Source organism: Taudactylus pleione, unplaced genomic scaffold (assembly GCF_031769625.1).
Source record: "Taudactylus pleione unplaced genomic scaffold, aTauple2 ptg000016l, whole genome shotgun sequence".
NCBI classification, from domain to species: Eukaryota; Metazoa; Chordata; class Amphibia; order Anura; family Myobatrachidae; genus Taudactylus; species Taudactylus pleione.
In genome coordinates this window covers 9,299,839-9,322,558 of record NW_028284418.1, presented here as the reverse complement: position 1 = coordinate 9,322,558, position 22,720 = coordinate 9,299,839, and the positions used below count along the sequence as shown (strand labels likewise).

At 39.7% G+C, this 22,720-nt stretch overlaps 1 protein-coding gene across 5 annotated transcripts in view; it reads left to right on the top strand.

The window, feature by feature from the left end:
* The window catches only part of SLC39A11 (solute carrier family 39 member 11), a 536,505-nt gene that overhangs the window by 120,513 nt on the left and 393,272 nt on the right, over positions 1 to 22,720 (top strand). For 4 of the 5 annotated variants that reach the window (XM_088474528.1, XM_088474527.1, XM_088474526.1 and 1 more), the window contains one exon: positions 17,152 to 17,301. The exons of the other annotated variant lie outside the window; for it this stretch is intronic. In XM_088474528.1, the coding sequence (XP_088330654.1) occupies positions 17,152 to 17,301 (150 nt within the window). The remainder of the gene's footprint in view (positions 1 to 17,151; positions 17,302 to 22,720) is intronic. 5 annotated transcript variants of the gene reach the window in all.

Here is a 22,720-nt window from a genome sequence, read left to right as displayed (position 1 = left end):
ATCCCAGGTTGTTTAGCAAATTACCTGGTAAAACTGAATTACCTGGTAATTTCATTTTCAGTGTAAAAAGGGCTATAAGTAACTGACATGGGAGGTGAAATGGACTTTTATGGACAAAACCTAGTAACAAATCTGTAGAAACCTGGGAACAGTTCTACTACGGATTATTTACAGTTCAGGAAGCCGACACATTTTGCACCATAAGAGTTAAATCTCATTCAGCGGAGTGCTTGACTGCTTTTCCTACAGTTACACCTTTCCTCCAGCTCATCTGATTAAGATGTAAATGATGGATGAGCCCAGGGATCCAGGAAGCAGCTGTAGTACTTTAGCTACAGGCGTATAATAGACGGTATTTAGCCAGTGAGATGCTAGGATGTCAGGTATTCCATGACTTATTAAGTAGAAAGGTTCAAGGTTAAAAAAAAATGTATATAAATCTGTGGCTATAAAGGTAATAATGTTTTTAAACTAACCTTGTCAAACAGAGACTGGTTCAAATGGTGTCTGATGCATTATTTCCTGTGAGGGAACACAAGTAATTAAAAATGCTAATTTAATTACGGACAATAAAAATAACTACACAGATCCCAAAATATAATGGCAGGACAGATAGCTCACACGTTTAGGAGGCATCAGAAATGGAAAACAAAAGGCAGCGTTGTTAAGACACTTTGGACTTGTTAAAGGATTTTGGCTTTGTATGTGACTTTGAGAGGACATTTATACAAAATCGGCATAAAATAAAAACATTGAACCACACAGTTTTTTTTTCCCCTCAAGTTTGTGTATTTGTATGACAAGGTGTTTCCTGAAAATAAACCCATTCAAGCAACTATTACTAATTCACAAATAGCCTTCAACCTAGAGCCCTGGACAGATTCGACCCGAGACCCCATTTTCATATTCATTGATTTGTAGCTATATATATCATATGTTATCACATTAGTGTTAGCTATTTGATGACCATATTAATCAGTAAGGTGATCTGTGTAGAGCCTCCATAATAGAATAAATTCCCCATATTCTGCAGTTCTGTGAGAGGATCCTTTTCCATGTTGTTCCCTGCACTCCGAAATCTCCGCATTCTAAGCATAACAAAGCTATTATACTGTGATCACCGTGACGCGTGACCAGAAAGTTGAGAACTTGGCAAAACCAATGAATATCTCTTAATGAATCCTTATTAGCCTCTTTGATGTTTTGCACTGTGGTGCAAGACTGCTACACACTAGAGGGGCTTTATCTTATGGAACAAGTCTTTTTTTTTTTTTCTAGCTGTTGAAATTTCCATCTCTTGAAATTGATATTGAATGCCATCTGGCACTTGTTCCTTAGGCTCACGTTTACATTGCAGATTTGAAAGAGCCTCCTACTTTTTGAAAATTGTACATTAAAAATCATTCTCAAAAAGACTGAGCCTTTAGACGTATTAAGAATGAGAGCAGGGCCCCTCTGGCTTTAGTTACTGCATAAATTACTGTTTTAAGTCTGACACGCAGATGAACTTGAAAAGAAGAATAAAAATAAGAAATTTGAAAGACACATTGGTTTCTACAAAGGTGAAATGCAGACTTTAATACAGAAAAGGTATGTATTTCAACTTTGTGCTTTGTGCTAAAGTATTCAGGAAAACTTTCTAGCGTGTCACAATGTGACAGCTGTTCTGACCCACATACACTTCATGTGACTGTCCGTGCATGATATGCAGTTATAGCAAAAGGAATAGCATGCTATTAAATATAATATATGTTTAACATGATTACAGCAGATGCTATCACGGGACTATCAGTGATGCACTCGGGGGGTTCTGAGTACCTAGAACCCCCCCCTCGCACACTTATACATCGCTACGCTGCACCATCATTATTATTACTTTTTTTTTGTGAGATCAAGACCTTTGTTCCGTCTCATCCTGAGGCTGAGCTCCACATGCCAGGGATACTCAGGCAACACAATGCAATAGCCAATAATATTGTCATTTTAGAACAGAACTAGAACATGTGTGAATTAAAATAATTTGCCTAATATTAGAATCAAACACATAGCAGTAACCATGACCACCAGAAATGCTATGGAAACATATAAAGGGTAACAGGCATGCATATAAACAACAGGATAATGTTAATGATTCATATCAAAAACAGGCCTGATTGGCAGACTTTATGCACATTGGGTGGGGGATGTATTTAGGTAAGCTGTTATTGTAATTGTAATATGGCTGAAGATAGTACTTAAAGTACTGAAACATTCCTTTATTTCCCTGGTGGTCTGTGCGGTTTTTTATAAGGGAGTGCTGCACCTTAGCTGTGTGTGTATGTGTGTGTGTGTGTGTGTGTGTGTGTGTGTGTGTGTATATATATATATATATATATATATCCAGACTACCGGCACTCAGTTAAGATGAACTTTTATCGTAACTTGCCTAGGTGCTCACACTGGGTTACGTACTGGCCCCCTCCACACAAACCAGAGGAAAGTCAGGCGGCACTCCAGGACTAAACAGGTAAAGAAAAAGCTGGTGTGACACCTGTGTGTCTTGATGACGGGGTATATGTGTGTGTATATATATATATATATATATATATATAACAGGCGGCACTCACGGTATCATTTATAGCAAGAATAAACAGACACACACAGTGTCAGTGAACAACATTTCAGTCCTTGCGGGACTTTTATCAAGAACACATTGTTCTTGATAAAAGTCCAATAAGGACTGAAACGTTGTTCACTGACACCGTGTGTGTCTGTTTATTGCTGCCTAAATAAAATGTTACCAGATCTACATACCGTTGTTTACACATCTAGGACGACACCAGGGCAAGTAACGATATTTATAAGATGGAGTGCTGGATTTGTTTTGTGTGTGTGTGTGTATGTATATATATATATATCTATCAAAAACAGCAGCGGGATGGCGGCACTCAATGCAAAGAAAATGATTCTGCAGGCAGGTTGTTCACCAACGTTTCAATACGAGTTGTATTTTCGTCAGGGTGCAACCTGCCTGCAGAATCATTTTCTTTGCTTTGAGTGCCCATCCCGCTGCTGTTTGTATTTTGCTGTCTAATATATATATATATATATATATATATATATATATATATATATATATATATACACATATATATATATATATATATATATATATCCCCATACACACATATCTTATTAAGGGAAAGCCTATCAGAATTCAGTCAGACAATGCTACAGCAGTGGCATACATAAATCACCAGGGAGGAACAAAAGGTTCCCTGGCGCTGAGAGAATAGTTTATATCTTATCTTGGGCAGAGATCCATGTTAAAGCAACATCTGTAGTCTTTATTCCATCAAGGCGGACTTTCAGAGTCACCACTCTTTTCTTCCAGGTGAAATGTTCTCTGCATCAGGAAACTTCATTGTTCTTGTAAAAAAATTGGGGTCAGCCAAAGATGGATCGTTTTGGCCAAGTTTTGTTACAGAGTCATGAATCCATTTGCCTTCCTAATAGATTTGATGGTGGTTCCATGGAGTTTTCATATGACCTACATTTTTCTACCAAGACCAATGCTTTCTCAAGTTCTCTGGAAGACAGGGAAATAATTCCAGTTATATTAGTAGCACCAGACTGGCCAAGGAGAGTTTGGTACTCAGAGATACTAAACATGGCAGTTGGTCCAGGGATCATATTTCCACCTCGCAAAACCTGTTGTTTCAGGGGCCAATTATCAGTTAAATTTAATGGCAGGGATCTTGAAGCCAAGTTCTCAAAGAAAAATGGTTTTATTTTGCATTCAGTGATTGATTAAAGCTAGGAAGAAAGTTTATTCAGACAATTATCATAGGGTCTGGGAGAATCATATTGCATGGTGTAACAAAGAGAATGTTTTTTTCTTTTTCTGTACCAAGAGTCTTCTTCTCATGTTAGGCCTCATGTTAGGCCTTAAGTTAAGTTCCCTTAAGGTGCAGGTATCAGCTCTGTCTTTCTATTTTCAGATAAATATTTGTTTTAATGCAGAAGTAAAGATTATTCTGCAGGGTGCAGCAATCCTATAAGCATCCCATAGACCCATGGGACCTAAAGCTTGTACTGTCAGGGCTTCAGTTACCACATTTTGAACCTTTGCAGTAGGGGATCTGAATTGGGTAACTTAAGCTGCGTATCCACTAGATGAGAGTAGAACAACTGTACGATTACAATAATGTAATCGTGCAATCGTTCATCGTCCCGTGCAGTGGGTAATGTGCACACACTGAACGATATGTCATTCAGTGCAGCCACCCTCCCTTATCCCCGAACATGCACAACCTGTCTATCTGCAGGTTGGCCTCCATGTTCAGGTAATGATCAATGTCGAAAACGACCAGCGGGAGCGCGCATCGCTGGTCGTTTTCCGACATTTAACTGCATGATTAATGAATGATTAATGACGATTGAATGACGATCGTTCAATCACTCATTTTTATCGTCTAGTGGATACGCACCTATACTCATTCTTTTAGCTATATCATCAGCTAGAAGAGTGTCAGCATTATGAGCTCTATCTTGCAGCCAGAATCGGTATGAATTACCGATGGCCGGGATGCCGGGCTTTCAGTACACTGACAGCGGCATCCCAATGGTTCAAATCCTGGCAGGGGAACGGTAAGTAATGTTCCCCTGTCCTATGTACCCCTTAACCCCACTTTCCTGTACCCTAATACTAACCCTCCCTACCCTGTACCCTAACCCTTCCGGTAAGTACCTACACCTAGTCCTCCCCCCTTACTGCCTAACCCTAAACCCCAACCCGGTGGTGTCTGAACCTAGCCCTAAGACCCCCCCCCCCAACTCCCCTGCCCGGATCCTAATGCTAACCTCCCCCCTGCCCGGAGCCTAACTCCCCCCGGGGCGCTTAAACCCAAGTCCCCCACCCCCTGCCACTGATACCTTTCCGCTGTGTCCTTACGATCAGGATGCTGTCGGGATCCCGAGTCATGGCGGGTTTTCGGTGCCAGTGTTGTCTCTGTGTTTGGGATTCCGATGCCGGGGATCTGGCAGGTGGCATCCCGCTTTTCTGGATCGTCACTGCTTCCCTTGCAGAGCTCCCATATTTTTGTGGGAATTAAATAGAGATGATGATTTGTAAGAGGATAAATAAGAAAAATGGGAAATTCAGATGCATGCTTTAAAGGTACTTGTCTTGTTATTTAAATGAGGGATTGCTGTTTTAAATAAAGGTAAATAGTTTAATGGTGGCAATATACAAAACGCCCTATTTAAGTAATGGCTCTATAATTTCAGTCCATCTGTTACTGTTGCCCATGCTTGTATGTAATAGCTGTGTGCAGTCAAAGCATTTTCAGTGCATAGCTAATCGATAGTCATAACCCTATTGCAGTTTATTGATCAGGACTGACAGTCAATGATGAACCTCTGGAGGTGGAGCACGCTATATTCAAACAGCTCAGTGCTAAATATGATTTAGTGGATTTTCCTTTTAACGTCTAATAGAGCAGTGTACGTTTCAAGTTGCAGAGTATGAATAGAAATCTCTTCAGTAGCCCCCAGCTTTCTTGAGCTGTTTTTCTAGTATGAGATACAGCAGAGTTTGTAAAACCTGATCCATAATTTGACATTGTGTTTATATAACCTGTGACAAATTTCAACTGAACTGCTGGAGGATATAGTTGTACCATTGAAAAGTAAATCAGGATATACAAGTATTTAGATCTGTCCCTGTTACTAAAACAAATTTAAAACCAATATATCAGGTACTGGATAGAAAATAATTGCTCTTTGTTCCAGAATAGTTAACTTTTTTCAGATATTTAAATTTGTCTAATTTAGTGATCAGTTATATACAGTATAAACTTACACTAAAAAAGCACAAAAGGAACATCTGGTTAAAAAACACTGAAAAGGGTCCTTTTACTTTTATAGAGGCATTTAGAAAATAACAATAACCTTTAAATTAGATGTTTCTCAGCAGTACACGTTTCCTAGTTTTACAATGTAGGTCTTTTTTATTACTCAGAAATATCAAAATAGGAGAAATCAGATATTGAGCCAAACCACCTAATTCTTAGAATGATAATGCAAATTTATTGCACACCAGACAACTTGTCAGTTTTTACCACACATCCAAGAACTTGCTCATAAAAGTTTGAAATTAATATAACTGTAGAGAGAGAGAAAAGTACCAATCTATTACCGTCTAACTCTGAGGTTCCCAAACGCGGCCCTCAAGGCTCCCCAACAGTTCAGGTTTTATAGATACCCATAGTTGAGCACAGGTGGCTTAATTAGTACCATAGTCAATTTGATTTAACCACCTATGCTCAACCATGGATATCTCTAAAACCTGAACTGTTGGGGAGCTTTGAGGACTGCGTTTGGGAACTTCTGGTCTAACTCAGTTTTCAAACACAGCCTGTAAAGTGGCAGTTAAAAGCTGATTGGTTGGTACTTTATATCTCTCTACTTTACCTCTCTCCAAGGTTTGATACCCTCTGTGTAGACAGGTTCTCAATATTCTCAAGCAGTCTTGATATGTGTGAGGCAATATAGAAACACATAACAGAATACAGTACAGTATGTTGATACAAAATAGGAAACTGTGTCAAGATTGAATGGTGTTGTAAATAAGTCCAAATGAATCCACAATAGAATGTAATAAAGTCTGCTTGTTATTGTGCTTGGTATAAAAGTATTTTTTTTTTAATTAAAATAATATATACTCAAAAGAAATAAACTAGAAACTGCTTTTATTCCCTAGTGTGACAGAGTGGGTCTCTCCCACATTCTGAGGAAAGGGTTAACCTCCCTGTAGCTAGGGAGGAACCACACCCTTACCTCAATTAAGACCTGCTAAGGTACAAAAAATTTGGTAAGTTTAGTTAGTCAGTGGAAATGTTAGGGAGAGATTGCACCATTTAGCAGCTCTTCCTATGCTAGACAATCTGAACCATGACACTGCTGGGAATACTCTGCTCGTTTCAACTGCTGTCTCACATTAGCTGTATTCCTGAACTGTGTTTGCCTTATATAAGAAGTCATTATACTGGCTCTGCCTTCTCAAGCCTGGAATAAAAAGCTCATCTGTTTGCATCATCTCCGTCTCCCATTGGTCATTTGAACTTACCAGCTACACCTAGGTTATTATTCAAGATCCTTTTTTACTTTCCCCATTCTATGTGTGGATTGCAACTTAAGGTGCATACACACGTAAAGATTTTCTGTCCAACCATCCAACTAGCTGATTGGTTGGAATGAAAATCTGGTAATGTATTGGAGTAACTGATGATCAGCAATTTGCTCCTAAATGCCAGAAAACAGATGAAAAGTCGTCAGACAAGTTTTGTTAAATGTTTGATCTAAACAATTTGCTCAAACAACAGTTTTTGTCCATTTTCTGGCGTTTGGGAGCAAATTGCTGACTGTCATTTGCTTTCATACCTTACCAGATTTTCATTCCAACCAATCAACTAGTTGGATGGTTGCACAGAAAATCATTACATGTGTATGCAGCTTAAACCCTCTGAGAATAGGACAATCACCAGTGATTAAAGATCGTATGAAAGGCGTGTCTTTCTTCAGGGTCTAGTAAGCACAATAACCGACAGGATTTTCATTGTGTGTGATTTATTTTTAATTATTCATATTTACAACACTATTTGTTCTTGACATTGAGATGTGTTTTTTTTTTTTATTTTGTTTCTCCCTGCGCCTGTCTGAATTCTCACCATGCGGCCTTCCATATTCAGCCGCTGGCATCTTGTACCGATTCCGGCTAAACATGTGATATGACATTTGAGTAGATTAACACCAGTGATGGGGAATTAGCAGCCTCTTTACATATCACACAAGAACATTAATAAAGAAGCATGTGGTTCACTTGAGAGACAGAAGCAACTGTTAATAAAGTTAAACCAGTGAAATGAAAGGCAGAGCTGTGATGAAGCCACAGGGATAGCCTTTGGATGTCTGTACAACTGGTTCCGCCTTCCAGACAAATCATTTATTTCCTTTTAAGTTATGAACTGTTACGAATGTGGCTAATGGCCAATGTGTTTTTCCATTGCTATTATCCTACTCTTTTTTTTTTTTTTTTTTGCAGTAGCTGCTAAACATATACATCTGTATGCCTCCTATCCTATGTTCTGTATTGTCATATTTACCAGTGAATTATTGATTGCGTTAATGCTTTGTTTCCGATTGTAAGCGGTGACATTTGGAGAGCCACGCATCAAAAATACAGCAACAGATTTGCATAATCCCATCTAAAAATAGATCTTCTAACATTTGTATTGATGATACCGGTCTTTACTCCCAACTGTATCTTTAGACCTGGTAGCTACACTGTTACCCAGTTACCAATGGCTGCATTAATATTGGTGAATGATGATTCTTCTTTACAGCAGTCCCTCCCAATTTCTACACCAGTAGGTACAATTATCCTGTTATCTTTTGTGTTTATTGTTTCTCACACCATGTAGATTGTAAGCTCATTTAGGCCTGTCCATATAATTTTCTATTACATGCCATATATGGCATTTATTTGTTTCATCATCACCTCAATATAGAGCACTGCTTAATATGTCAGTGGCTCATCTATAGAGGATGATAAACATCTGTAATCTGAATTTGATTTATTTGTCTGGAATGCACTGAAGCAGATCTTGGGTACTACGCAATGTAACTGAGTCCTAAAACTTATACTGTATGTACATGCAAATGTCATATAGTATGTCGTATACGGTGGTCAATAATGCATTGAAGAAAGGTTTAGAATTACATTAGACAACTGCTACAAGAAATGGTAGTGGAGGGTTGTAACGACCGTAGACTTGTTACTTTAAATATAATTATTGTCACAAAACCAGGACTTAGTCACTCTTACCCTGTCTGGCGGTGGTTTACTAAGGTGGGTCATTCTGTCCCAAGGCTCTGTCAATCCATTCCCTGAGGTTCACGGTTGCAGCTGTGTTGTATTTGATAGGGTGAGCACTAACATCCACTCTTTACATGTCTCCTGTGGTCGCATAACTGCCTCCTCTTATCCCTGACAAAAGGACGCCCTATTTACGTCTGCACCTGAGACCAACATAGTCAGAACAATGTGGTTCTTTTCCTCACTGTGATCTCACGCACCAGTGAGTAAATACTACTTCCGATCCACTGCTGAATCTGCCATGCTGACTCCTGGACTCATGCAAGCCGCTGCCTCTGAGGCTGTTTCATCTACTCTGCAGTATTGTGCAGGGTCCAGCTTCCAGTGTTCACTTTACCAGCTTGTGTTCAAGCACTGGTCCCACTTCGGTTCAACTCCGACAAATTGTTGTTCTCACCAGTCCCATTCCGGTTCAAACCTGCAGATACACTACAGCTGGCTGCTGTTATCACTGGTCCCATTCTGGTTACACTTTATGGTCCCACTCCAGCTTCTCTGCTTTTACATCCAGTCCCATTTTAGTTCAAATCTCTGGCTCTATTCATAAATACTTATATAAATGTTTCAGGGATCTTACCAGAACTAAAGATACTTGAGAGAAAGTTGTAATTGTGAGGCCAAATCTTTTTGTATACAGAACTATAGAAGTCCATTGAGAAATGTTGCAGTCCTCTATTTTTAGAAACCTTTTGTTGGTAGCATATAGTGGTAGCTTTCACTCAGCTATGTAGCAGATGTAAAGACAACAAAAAAAGTTATTTTAGTGTATATGGTTTTCTTTTTCTTTAATATTTATCTCTAAAATTATTAGTAGATCTTTTGATTAACCTTTATTTAGACATTAGTAATACCCAGTAACCAACCCTTGAATTATTTTTACAAATGATACTGACTCTTGCCTAATACCTGTGCAGAGAACACTGTATTTATGTAATCACAGCATTTATTTAGGATTCAGTTTGCAAGAAGTTACCTTGAAGATGGCTGCAGGTGATCTCATAGACAGAAGCATAGAAGGCTCTTTTGTACCTTTTATAATACTTTACACTTAGCAGGGACTGGGGGGCAATCTAGGTTTCACTAATGTTTCTGAATTGACATTAGTTTCCACCTTCCAGTGTAATTAATTTTATTAAGATAAGCTCAGTGTGATTAATAATGCATAGATTGTCTGTCTGCTTTCTCATAGCTCTTGGTCCATGAAATTGATGGTAATCACCTCTGGGATACATTACCATATCCCCAGTCACATGCCTCCCATGTTCCTCCATTTTCTTTCTGAATGATTTATGCATTATATTAATACATGTCATTTGACAGACATTGGCCATTTTTTGTATCCCATAGATTGTACTTGTGTGTTATCACTAGAAAAGCACTACCTATCCCTCTTTATAATCTTGTGCTTTTCATCAGCAATGAATGTGTTACATTAAAGACATGCTTTCCATCTATGACAGCTCTGTGTGATTACTGCCTTGCTAATGCCAAGCATTGATAGGCAGTCTGCACTAATTTAAAAAAGGTGCATGTTGACCTTTTCTGAGTCATTTGCATTTGGCTGCAGTCTGTTGTCGCGCCAGGTCTAAAGTCACAATGCTTGTGGGTCACTAAGAGACATGAGACTCCACTTACAATACACTGGGATCACATTTGTTTGGTATTTTCTACTTAACAGAACTTTTTTTAATGTGAAGTATTTTCTGTTGAAAAAGTATAAAGAGCCTTATAAAGTGTTTTATATTGTAATTGCTTTATGGGTGAGATGAGCTATATCTACAAGTACCCACTGTCCGTACTACATACTAGTTTATATTGTAGGCTCCTCCATTGGAACTTTGTTTTGGAAGATGCAACAACACCTTAATCTCTGCCGGAGACTTGGTGCCTAGTTGTACATATGGCTGTTGAAAGAGTGTATCTTGGGTGTTTTCACATACTCTTGAACACAGCATACACAAGCCATCTCCTCAGCCGGGATGGCCCTCCTCATGCCGGTGTCCTGCCTCTGGATATAGGGGGTATCCAGACGCTGCAACTCCTGGAAGGTGGCGTCATCCATACGCAGGTACTTGCGGTAATCGTCCGAGTTGTTCTCCCTAATCTCCTTCAGTAGGAGCATATGGGAGCGAGTCTCCCTCCTCCTCAACCACTCCTTGGTCCAGCAGGACCATGAATCATCCTCCCCATCTTCTGAGCGCCATCAGCTTTCAGCCTCAGATAGCCACAGGCTAGCAGAAGCTTATAGTGATTTGGATCCATCTCAAAACCATTTTGTAGAGCCAGGCAATACAAAGTAGAGCACACTAGCAAAGTACAACATTCAGCAGGGTATAAGACCAAGCCTCACTAGTCACAGAGCAGAATGTGCCCAGATCTAAAATTAATGCTGTCTTTTATACCCCCTAGATAAGCTTTCCCCTATTGAGATTCCAGCAGATGCATCGTGAGTTTGTTTGATGCATATGATCTATCGTAAACTATTTGTAATCGCTTTACGACACCTAATCGTATGCTCGTTTGTACAATCGTTCCATTGGTTGCCACAAATTGTAAATAATTTCAATGGAAGAATCTTAAGGTAAATCGTACACGAGTTTGGAATGTTTGGAAATCGCGCTGTGTATGGGCCCCTTTAGTGACAGAAACATTCAGAGATTTACGAGTCATAAAATCTCAAATCATGGAATCATGATACTTTTTTTTTTTTATCTGGATGACATCTTTTTAATAGGAAGGTCTGACCAATTTGCCAGGCACAAAAAAGTTATGAGCTCCCTACAGGGTCATTATTATATGATCAATATAGCAAAAAGGCATTTTGTGCCTTCTCAGCAGCTGCAGTTCTTGAGGATGCAATTAGACAAATAAAAATTTTGGTGGAAGAAAGACAACAGCTCCAGTCTCAAAAACTGTGTCAATGTGAAATATCTCTGTGTCCTAGGAATGTTCTTATCCACAATAGGCATTTACACACGTACAAAGTCGCAGACGGAACTTTGGGCCTGATTCAGAGCTGAACGCTCTGACCAGAGCGCTCGCTCTGAATCAGGGCCCTCCTACCTTTTTTTGGAGCGTCCTCATGGACGCTCGCATAGCTGTGGGTTACCACCCACAGCTATAGCGAGCGTCCATGATGATGGTCGCAATGGTCTTGACCATTGCGACCATCGGGCTTGCGACGGAGACCCTGCAGTAGGGCCTCGCTGCCGCAAGCCCTGGAGTGATTTTGGCTCTATCAGAGCCAAAATCACTCCCACTGACATCACTAGTGATGAATTGATACAAATAGTCTCTCAATCTCTAACACAGTTAAATCCTACACAGCAGGTATAATTATGTTAGTATATTGTTGGTCAACACACCTAGTATTAATGGGTCTCCACTACATGTGATATATTAGTAGTTACCATTATATCATATGTGTGTGAATCACATACCATAAAAGCAATTTTATAGGTAAAAATGTTAACCTTTGCCGCTCTGGGTATTCCTGTATACAATAATGCAGCTGACTCTTTATTAATTCCCAGCACTGCGTATAGCACATGTATAATTTTATACATCAGTAGCTGGAGCATAGGCCTCATATATTAGCATAGCTTTCAATAATTGTAGGCAATAGCAATTAGTCTCAGCACTATGTATAGCACATATATCATTTTAACTTAGACATCAATGTCTGGGGTTTATATCCATTTAGCAACATATTAACATTGAATTTAGTTACATGACATTAACAATTGGTTACAGATAGCCTACGGCTAATCGCAGTGCTTGGAATAATTGCAATTGCCTAAAGGTTCAGCTGCATTATTGTATACATGAATACCCAGAGGTACAAAGGTTAACATTTTTACCTATAAAATCTCTTTTATGGTATGTGATTCACACATACAGACAGGTGCATAAATATTTGGACATTGACAGAATTGTCATATTTTGGCCTCTATTCACCATCACAATGGCTTTGAAATGAAACAAACAAGATGTGCTTTAACTTTAGACTTTCAGATTTAATTTGAGGGTAATTACATCCAAATCAAGTGAACCGTGTAGGAACTACAATGGTTTCTATATGTGCCTCCCACTTTTTAAGGGGCCAAAAGTAATGGGACTATCAATTCAAAAGCTATTTCATGGACAGGTATGGGCTATTCCTTCGTTATTTCATTATCAGTTAAGCAGGTAAAAGGTCTGGACTTGATTCTAGGTGTGACATTTGCATTTGGAATCAGTTGCTGTCGACTCTCAATATGAGATCCAAAGAGCTGTCACTATCAGTGAAGCAAGCCATCATTAGGCTGAAAAATCAAAACAAACCCATAAGAGAGAGAGCAAAAACATTAGGTGTGGCCAAATCAACTGTTTGGAACATTCTTAAAAAGAAAGAATGCACCGAAGAGCTCAGCAACACCAAAAGACCCGGAAGACCATGGATAACAACTGTGGTGGATGACAGTAGAATTATTTCCCTGGTGAAGAAAAACCCCTTCACAACAGTTGGCCAAATCAAGAACACTCTTCAGGAGGTAGGTGTATATGTGTCAAAGTCAACAATCAAGAGAAGACTTCACAAGAGTGCATATAGAGGGTTCACCACAAGATGTAAACCATTGGTGAGCCACAAAAACAGGAAGACCAGATTAGAGTTTGCCAAATAACATCTAAAAAAGACATTACAATTCTGGAACAACATCCTATGGACAGATGAGACAAAGATCAACTTGTACCAGAGTGATGGGAAGAGAAGAGTATGGAGAAGGAAAGGAACTGCTCATGATCCAAAACATACCACCTCATCAGTGAAGCATGGTGGTGGTGGTGTCATGGCGTGGACATGTATGGCTGCCAATAGAACTGGTTCCCTTGTATTTATTGATGATGTGACTGCTGACAAAAGCAGCAGAATGAATTCTGAAGTGTTTCGGGCAATATTATATGCTCATATTCAGTCAAATGCTTCAGAACTCATTGGACGGCGCTTCACAGTGCAGATGGACAATGACCCAAAGCATACTGCAGAAGCAACCAAAGAGTTTTTTAAGGCTAAAAAGTGGAATGTTATGCAATGGCCAAGTCAATCCCCTGACCTGAATCCGATTGAGCATGCATTTCACTTGATGAAGACAAAACTGAAGGGAAAATGCCCCAAGAACAAGCAGGAACTGAAGACATTTGCAGTAGAGGCATGGCAGAGCATCACCAGGGATGAAACCCAGCATCTGGTGATGTCTATGCGTTCCAGACTTCAGGCTGTAATTGCCTGCAAAGGATTTGCAACAAAGCATTAAAAAGTGAAAGTTAGATTTAGGATTGTTTAGTTCGTCCCATTACTTTTGGCCCCTTAAAAAGTGGGAGGCACATATAGAAACCGTTGTAATTCCTTCACCGTTCACCTGATTTGGATGTAATTACCCTCAAATTAAATCTGAAAGTCTGCAGTTAAAGCACATCTTGTTTGTTTCATTTCAAAGCCGTTGTGGTGGTGAATAGAGTCCAAAATATGAAAATTCTGTCAATGTCCCAATATTTATGCACCTGACTGTATATGATATAATGGTAACTACTAATATATATCACATGTAGTGGAAACCCATTAATACTAGGTGTGTTGACCAACTATATACTAACATAATTATACATGCTGTGTAGGATTTAACCTTAAAGCTAAGAGACTCTTGACTACAACATATATTTGTGTATACTGCATAGAAATATTTACTATAAGCATTGCATGGCAATACATAAGGATAAGACATCTAAGCATAGGAAGAGAAGATATTGTATCAGTTTGGATTACTGACTATACACAATATTAGTCACTGCATTGTTTGATATAATTTGCTACTTCCTTCTAGGAGCTGATGAAGGCATTTAGCCTTAAGAAATCATTATTTGCAACATAAATAAGTTATGAAGTTACTGAACACTGATCATATTGAAAGAATGACAATTTGACAACTGTTATGTTTACATATTTTATTGTACACGTTAATTTTCATCTTTTGCACAACTCCATCTTTTTATATTTCACCATCTTAACAAATTTAATATAGTGAGATTTTAATGCATACCTATTAAAAATATAAAATGTTAAATTACCAACGTGGGTCCCAGTCTTGCTAAACATTACGGATGTGTGTAAAGTAAAGTGGGTGTCCGTATGTTGTGCTGCGGCGGCATTGCGATCGCAATGGGTTAGCATACTATCGCAGTGAGACTGCGTGCGTAATCTCTATTGCAATCGCAGTTGCAATCCGTAATGAATCAGGCCCAAGGCTGGGTATGGACTATCTTGGGGTAGGGGTTATGTATAATACAGGTTTTTGGGCAGTTTTGAAATCCTGATGCACTGCTGGTGATTTTTCCCTTCAGTGTTCCGTAATTATCATGAAGTATTTGGAGGGAAAAATAAGCAGTTCTCCTAAATAGCATGATGTTAGGGACACTGCATCAGTAATGATGTAAAACAAATCCTTCAACCCCTAAAATAATGGGGTGTTTTACTATTTGGTCCTCTAGGCCCCCCATTTAGGGATGCATGAGTCAATTAAAAACATCATTGGGCTCCTCCTGGCCAATAAGTACAGAGATAAAAAATAAAGTGAGTGCCCAGTTCTTTTGTTGATTAACTAATACTGTCTGCATATTGTTAACAATCAATAATAATGTGCTTTTAGTAGTGGTAATATATTGTAGTGGTTGTGGTAGTAGTAGTAGGTTACAGTGCCTCTTTAGTTGGTCTCTGATGTACATTTTTTTTTTTTTACCCCATCTTGCAGGAGATATCCCCCCACATTTTCTGTAGTTTAGTGCTATATGTTTTCCTAAAATCTTATTTTCTTGATATGCCGAAATCCTTTGGGTTGGAAAAAAAAAAAAAAAAAAAAACCTCATAGAAGTGACATGGACTGCTCCTGGGAATTCCAAATGAAAAATTAGTTAATATTCGGTAAGACTGCGTACTCAATAGATGGCCAGCCAATCTGAAGATTATAGGGGCATACACACTAGACGATGTGCTGAAAGATAATGGGTGTACACACTGAACGATATCGTTCAGTAACGTCATCCTGCCACATCCCTGAACAGGCTGTTTCTGACAATATTGTCAGATTGGTCTACATGTTTGCACGACAGCAAACATCGTTAATGACTCGCGGGAGCGTGCGTCCTTGGTCGTTTGCTACAGACACACTGGACGATATGAACGATATATCGTTGAACGATATCGTTATCGATCACTTTTATCGTCTAGTGTGTATGCCCCATATCAGATCTCTGTTTAATGTACAATTGTAAGGTGAACGCATATTTAATACGTAACGGGAAAATTGTGATTAATGTCAAGCTTTTTATTTGGATTCCACTTTTGCCATTTTATAAGACAACAGTTTGTATAAAAGGAGCAGTGTGGACCAATAGCTGATTGTGTTTGATGTTAATGATGTTACCTGGTTACACTGATTGTTTTGCACTTTAAGAGATTTCGATAGAAACTGCTGCTGCTGCTGCATGAATTTTTGCAAGTTGGGTAAAATATAATACGAAAAAATTCTGCTAGATAAATATTCCAATTTTTGTAGACAACAACAGGAGGAACCTATTTTTGTGTTCTTGAGCATATTCCTATCTACCGCCTACTGCTGTAAAGTTTCTCCCCACCTGTAATATTCACAAAGGTAATGTTTTTGGCTTAAAGTGGAACTAAACATTACAGAAAAAGTAAAATGCTACATTAAACCTGTATATCTTACAACCATTCTAACAACTTCTAAGTTAATGCTCTTAGTACTTCATTACTTATGACCAGTTGTATTCACAATGTGTTTTTTTTTTTTAAATTCTGTAAAACGATGGGTCTGCGTAGTCACTACTTTCACAATCCCGATCGCAGTGGCTACTTCGCGCACTGCGATGCATTCGCTGAACGCAGCAATCGTCCGATTCCGTGCGTATAAGCAAATGCGTTCCTTGCTGAATCAGGCCCTTAGTCTGCGTGTGTAGCTTAGCTAGGTTTGTAGCAGTAATTAACTGGTCAATGTTTTCACAATTACTCAAACTGTGTTCACCTTTAAGTGAACACAAGGCAGCACACCGCTGGCTGTTGTGAGATCAGCTTAGGGTTTGTGACATATACTGGTGGTTGCATTGCTGATTGAAAATTGCCATTTGGAATATTTTTTTTTTGTCTTAAAATGTGCTCATTTTCTTCTGTTCATGTCACATAGGTGATGTTAGCTGCTTCCTATTGGTCTCTCCTGGCCCCAGCTATCGAAATGTCCAACCAATATGGAAGTTTGTCCTTCCTTCCTGCAGCTGTTGGGTTTGCACTAGGAGCCGGCTTTGTTTATTTTGCTGATCTTCTCTTACCAGCACTGGTAAGTACTAGTTTCCATCTGTTGAATTTGAGGACCAAAAGTTGTATAATGTCTTGGTGGCTATAGAACCCTGCAAATTAATTAGCTATTATAATATCCAAAACTCGTATTTATTTTGTAAAAAAGTAGAGATACCGATGTGGCTTGCTCACTGCCTGTAGTCTATAGAAACCACACCTTGCTCCCCTTATGTTACAATGTATAAAACATTGGGGGGAATTCAATTCAGTGCGATGGAGAATAGCTGCGTGACTGAGCTCCCGCAGCTATTCAATTCAACGCGCTGTTTGGGCGGGCAAAGGATTTCTTTTCACACCCCGTGGGGATGTGAGGAGAAATCCGACAAAAGTGCCGGGCACAAAGCTGTTTGCTGGCTTAGCACGGCGCTAACAGCCGTGCGCCCGGCACTTTAGTTGGAGAATGCCGGTTACCGCACCTTAACACCCATATTAAGTTGCGAGAACCGGCATTCTGCTTACCGAAAAGGCACACAGCACATTGAATTGAATAGCTGCGGGATCACTCCCTCCCACGGCTATTCATCATCGCGCTGAATTGAATTCTCCCCAATGAAAGATTATAAGCTGCCTATGGGGTGATGAACAGGCATAAGCGAAAGCATAATGACTCTTCCCCAATACATAGACACAGCAACACAGCTAGTAGTATTGAATATTCATTAAATTGTTGTTTGGTGGCAACGAAAGCATAATTGAGCCAGACTGGATGCTCCTTAAGGACAAGTCCAGTTTCACTCTCAAGAGCTTAACATCTCACAAACTGCTTTTGGATTGTTTATGGGCACTGAGGAGCAATGCTTCCTCACCATAAAACAGGTTTTAACGGAACTGCAGCCCACCATTTAAGTGACCTACATTGACCAGCTACATAAATGAAAACAACTGCCCTAAAAATAACAGTCAGAATCGGACAAATGCACATTGTCATGCTGAAAGAAACCAATGTCAGATGCACAAATCCAGGGGTAACAAACTGCCAAACCTCCCAGCACAGTAAAATATAATTCACCAGATGCCTCAGCCTATCCATGATGACAGCCCTGTGGGGAAACTTCAACACTCGTCTTGGAACAAAGTCCAACCAAACTATACAGACACGCATACACTGCAAGATTAATGGTAAGGATGAGGTCTATATTCTTACATTTTCCCAAGTTATTGTCCTCTTAATGCACCACCAACCAATCAGTGACCCCACCTAGCAGCAGCGGAATCAAGCAAACTGTCAAAGCCATCCCAATGTAAGTCCCTAGGTACAATTTATTAGCCTGTGCCCAAGTAGAATGCGCAAAAAGCCTCACAGTGATGCTTAGCACAAAAAAAGAAGAGTGCCCCACAAAACAATCTTCATCTGAAGACCCAACATGACCTGTAAAACATACAACCGACATGTCAACCCTACAAAACAAGACCTGTAGGCAAAACTAAACTACAGGAACCAAAAGCAAGAACAAACAGGTTGTGGGGGAGATACCCATGGGATTCGGACGGAGGTGGAAATGAGAAAAAAACCACAGCCATTCCTATTTCCTTTAAAAGAAAAAAGGTAAATTCCTTTGCGCGCTGCCGCTCATTTGAAGACGATGAGCAGGAAAACTACTGGGTTATCCACCACACTAAAGCAGCGCTGTAGAGTGAACATAGGCCAAAGACTTCCAGCAGCCCAAAGCCTGAATGAATGCCACTGAGCAGCCAGCTTCTTCAGCTTAAGTGGCTGCCCATCCTGAAGAAATGCGCACCGTAATCTGCATCATTCAAACACCAAATGCTTAAATACCAAGCTTAGATACCATGATACATTTTGAGAGGAGCACCATCCAATAAAACCAACAACGGATTCCCCTAGACAGGCGCATAAGCAGAGGCAAGAGCCATCAGGCAAGTTTCTACAACAATTGATCCAACTGATACATTTTAGGGCAGATGATCTTACACAAAATTGCTATGTACCAAAGCTATACATTCTTGTATAGATAACCTGTGGATGTGGACCCTGTGCTGAATTGACCAACTAAAGTAAGTGGTAACCATGGCCAAGGAAGGTCCGATGTATCCAGGTCCATTGTCGGGATTAGAGCTGACGAGCCTCAGATCCACAAGAGAAATGAAAAACAGATTTTGTTGGGTCTAGACGGCCATACTGCTTACAAAAGAATGCCATGTCTGCCAACGAAGGACACATTGTGACCTTAAAACTACCATATTGGAAACTTTTCCAATTAAAGGACAACAGACATTGCTCAAGTGACTTAAATGCAGAACCTGAGAGGAAAAACTCCCAATTCCACCATGAGGTTGAGTAGGATCGTAAGATTTGACTGAGCCAAGTTAAGGAAGTATCTAAACCTTTGAAAGAAAGCATGAGTCAGCACAACCGGCAGCGTTCAACATAAAAAATTTAGTATGAAACCCAAATGAGTCAGAAAGGAGCAGAAACCATTCAATATAAAATTTTTCCAAATGGGCCCTACTACCATAGTTCTGCAATATACACCTAGCGTATATATTTCTTTAAGTTTTGCATCTTATTTGCATTGCAAAAGCAGCGAACGCACCGCTCAGTGTAATAGATTCACTGGGCTGCAAGTTTAACTGCACAGAAATATTCGTTTTAAACACAGTCGCAGATTAAGCACAACGGAACTTGGTGTGAGAGGAAGCCGCGGCCGCTGCATTGTATCTTTGTCTACAGATTCAGTCACACACAGATGTACAAATTACGCACATCAAATTGATCATTTGGCATGAACTTTTATGAACTTTTTTTTTTAGATATCCACAATTTGGTGGGATTTCATCATTTGCAAATCCTGTGTTTTATATTGTTCTTAATCCCTTTTTTAAGGGTAATTTTTATCCATTGTAATTATTAATAAATCATCATCACCTTTATACCACCTTTGGGTGTGTGTCCAGTCCCTTTTCTACAAGGTTAATAGTCACCCGTTATTACTATTTTACTTTCCTAACCAAGGAAAATTTATGGTGTGTAATTAGGAAACCCTTGTTACATCTAGGGGTTAGCGCCCAAAGAAAACCTTCATCCACTTTTTCTATTAGCCTTCTATACTACTCTATGTTTTTGGCCACTGTTTTGCACCCGTTATGGACAGGGAGCAATTGAAGGAACTATGGTAGGACAGACACAGGGACAGGTGTAAAGATCTGAGTTTGAAGGGACTAAAGAACAGGTGGAGGATGAACCATATGTCACTATATGCGGTATCAATGGGGTGGACTGGAGAATAGTAAGCGTTCTCGGTGCTGCTAGTGCATTTTGGCTGCTGGCGGGGGTAACCGGAAGAGGGAGTGGGAACATGGGAGTGGACACTCGCCGGAACCGCGATTGGACATCCACTGGTGTAAGAAACTACAAGTGCGGCCGAGGTGCGAGCCAACAGGGTGGACAGGCAAATGAGACCCGGATAAGTGGCTTGAATCAGGCCGCCATGAGCTAGGGGCAATGATGAATAAGGAACTATCAGTAAGCTGCGGGGGTAGTGGGAACAAACAGGACAGAGCATGATGGAGCAGAGATGTCACTGGAGTCGGTGATACTCAGTGCAGCCAAAAGACCCCCTGCGTTGCACCCTCAAAAAGAGGGAACATCCCCATTTTAATACTATGGGGGGTTGTGCCCATCATTCCTGGAGATGCCCGGTTGCCCCCAGAGACTTTCCTTGCACTGCCGGCTCCTCCGTGATTGGGAGTTGGGCAGTGCACTGTGATGTTGGTATGCAGCGCCCGGCTCCCTGTAACTTAGGAGGTGACTGCATTTTGGTGTCATCCCCTCAGAAGGTGACACCATGTACCGTCCGCTCCTCCCTAGTGATGCCACTGTGTTGGAGTAATGGGGAGGAAAAAGATTGGGAGGAAAAAGGAGAATCATAGAAGCAAGCGAAAACTAGAGAAGCCGGAAAAGGTTGAATACAAAAGGAGCAGGAAGGAGTTTCAGATTAGAGAATGTGAGCGAGAAGCTGGGAAGCAAGAAGCTGAAAGAAAGACCAGAAACAGTGAAAGTAAATGTATCTGTTTGTGGTCACAGTGGCAGGGTCTCAGCATCTTTGGCAACAACTGGGACAAAGGGAAATCCCTCCCACAAACAAAGTGTTTATTCTACATTAAATCCCACCCCTCTAATACTTTCTGTTGGTTAAAATCACTCAAGGCATCCTGTCCATCACTGCCAATTGTGACATCATGACATCTTAAAGCAAAGCTGTACATAATCTCCTAAAACTTATATTTGAATTTATTAAAAGCTCCTCATTTTAATTCCGATGATTTGTGGTCACCATGAAGACACATTGAGAAAAAAAACAGTGCTGTGTGTGTGTATAATATATATATATATATATATAGAGAGAGAGAGAGAGATATTAATGTGCGTCTGTGTGTGTGTGTATATATATATATATATATATATATATATATATATATATATATAGAGAGAGAGAGAGATATTAATGTGTGTATGTATGTGTATATATATATATATATATATATATTAGTATACACAAGCATACAGACCTTGTTTTTATGCCTATGTGTTATTTGACCATTGTAAAGAACTTGTGTTTCTATATACACACCTTTTGGTTTGGATCTTGTATATGTCAATAATGAAAAGTGAGCAACTGTATATATTATCTTTTCACACTAAAAGCTTTTTAGAATACTGGGGTTAGCAGGAAGCTGATTATACATTGTGTTTCTGGTACTTGCAGAGAAGGAAAAATAATGCAGTGCAGCGCATTACTGCAGTACGTGATTAGATTTGCAATCTGTCAGGCATATACCCATTCTTGTTTATTACTATTGCTATTATTAGTGTTGACAACATAAAATTTTTGTTGTGATAAAGAATGCTTTGTTAAAAGGTTTGACAGGTTATATTTATGGTCTCCCCCTGCTGTGTATTATTAATGCGTCTTACAAATTGCTTTCTGCCTGGCACTGAGCTAGAACAGTCAAGTTGCAGCCATTTTGACAGCACATGCAGATATTAATAAATAAAGTTCTAGGGTCTGCAAGCTAGGCATTTGTTCATGGTATAGGAGAACCAACACAACGGTTATTGGCATTAATTGGGTGACAGCGGGATTAATCACATTTGCATCGCACATTTCCAAAATGTCAAACTGCAACCTCTTTTACGGACCATCAGCATGTTGTTACCAGGCAATAAGAGCTGATAATTACAGCTCCTGACTTTCACTCTGCTGACACTTGCTAAAGGCTGTACTGGTGTAAGAAATATTTAAGGGTTATAGTGAAATGTGTTGAAATGTAACCAGGCTGGAAAGATGGCAGTCTTTTATTGGAGAATGGTCTGTGTTTAACTCTTTTTAACAAGTTTTAAGACCCACGAGGATGGATTAATACTTCATTTTGCTAAA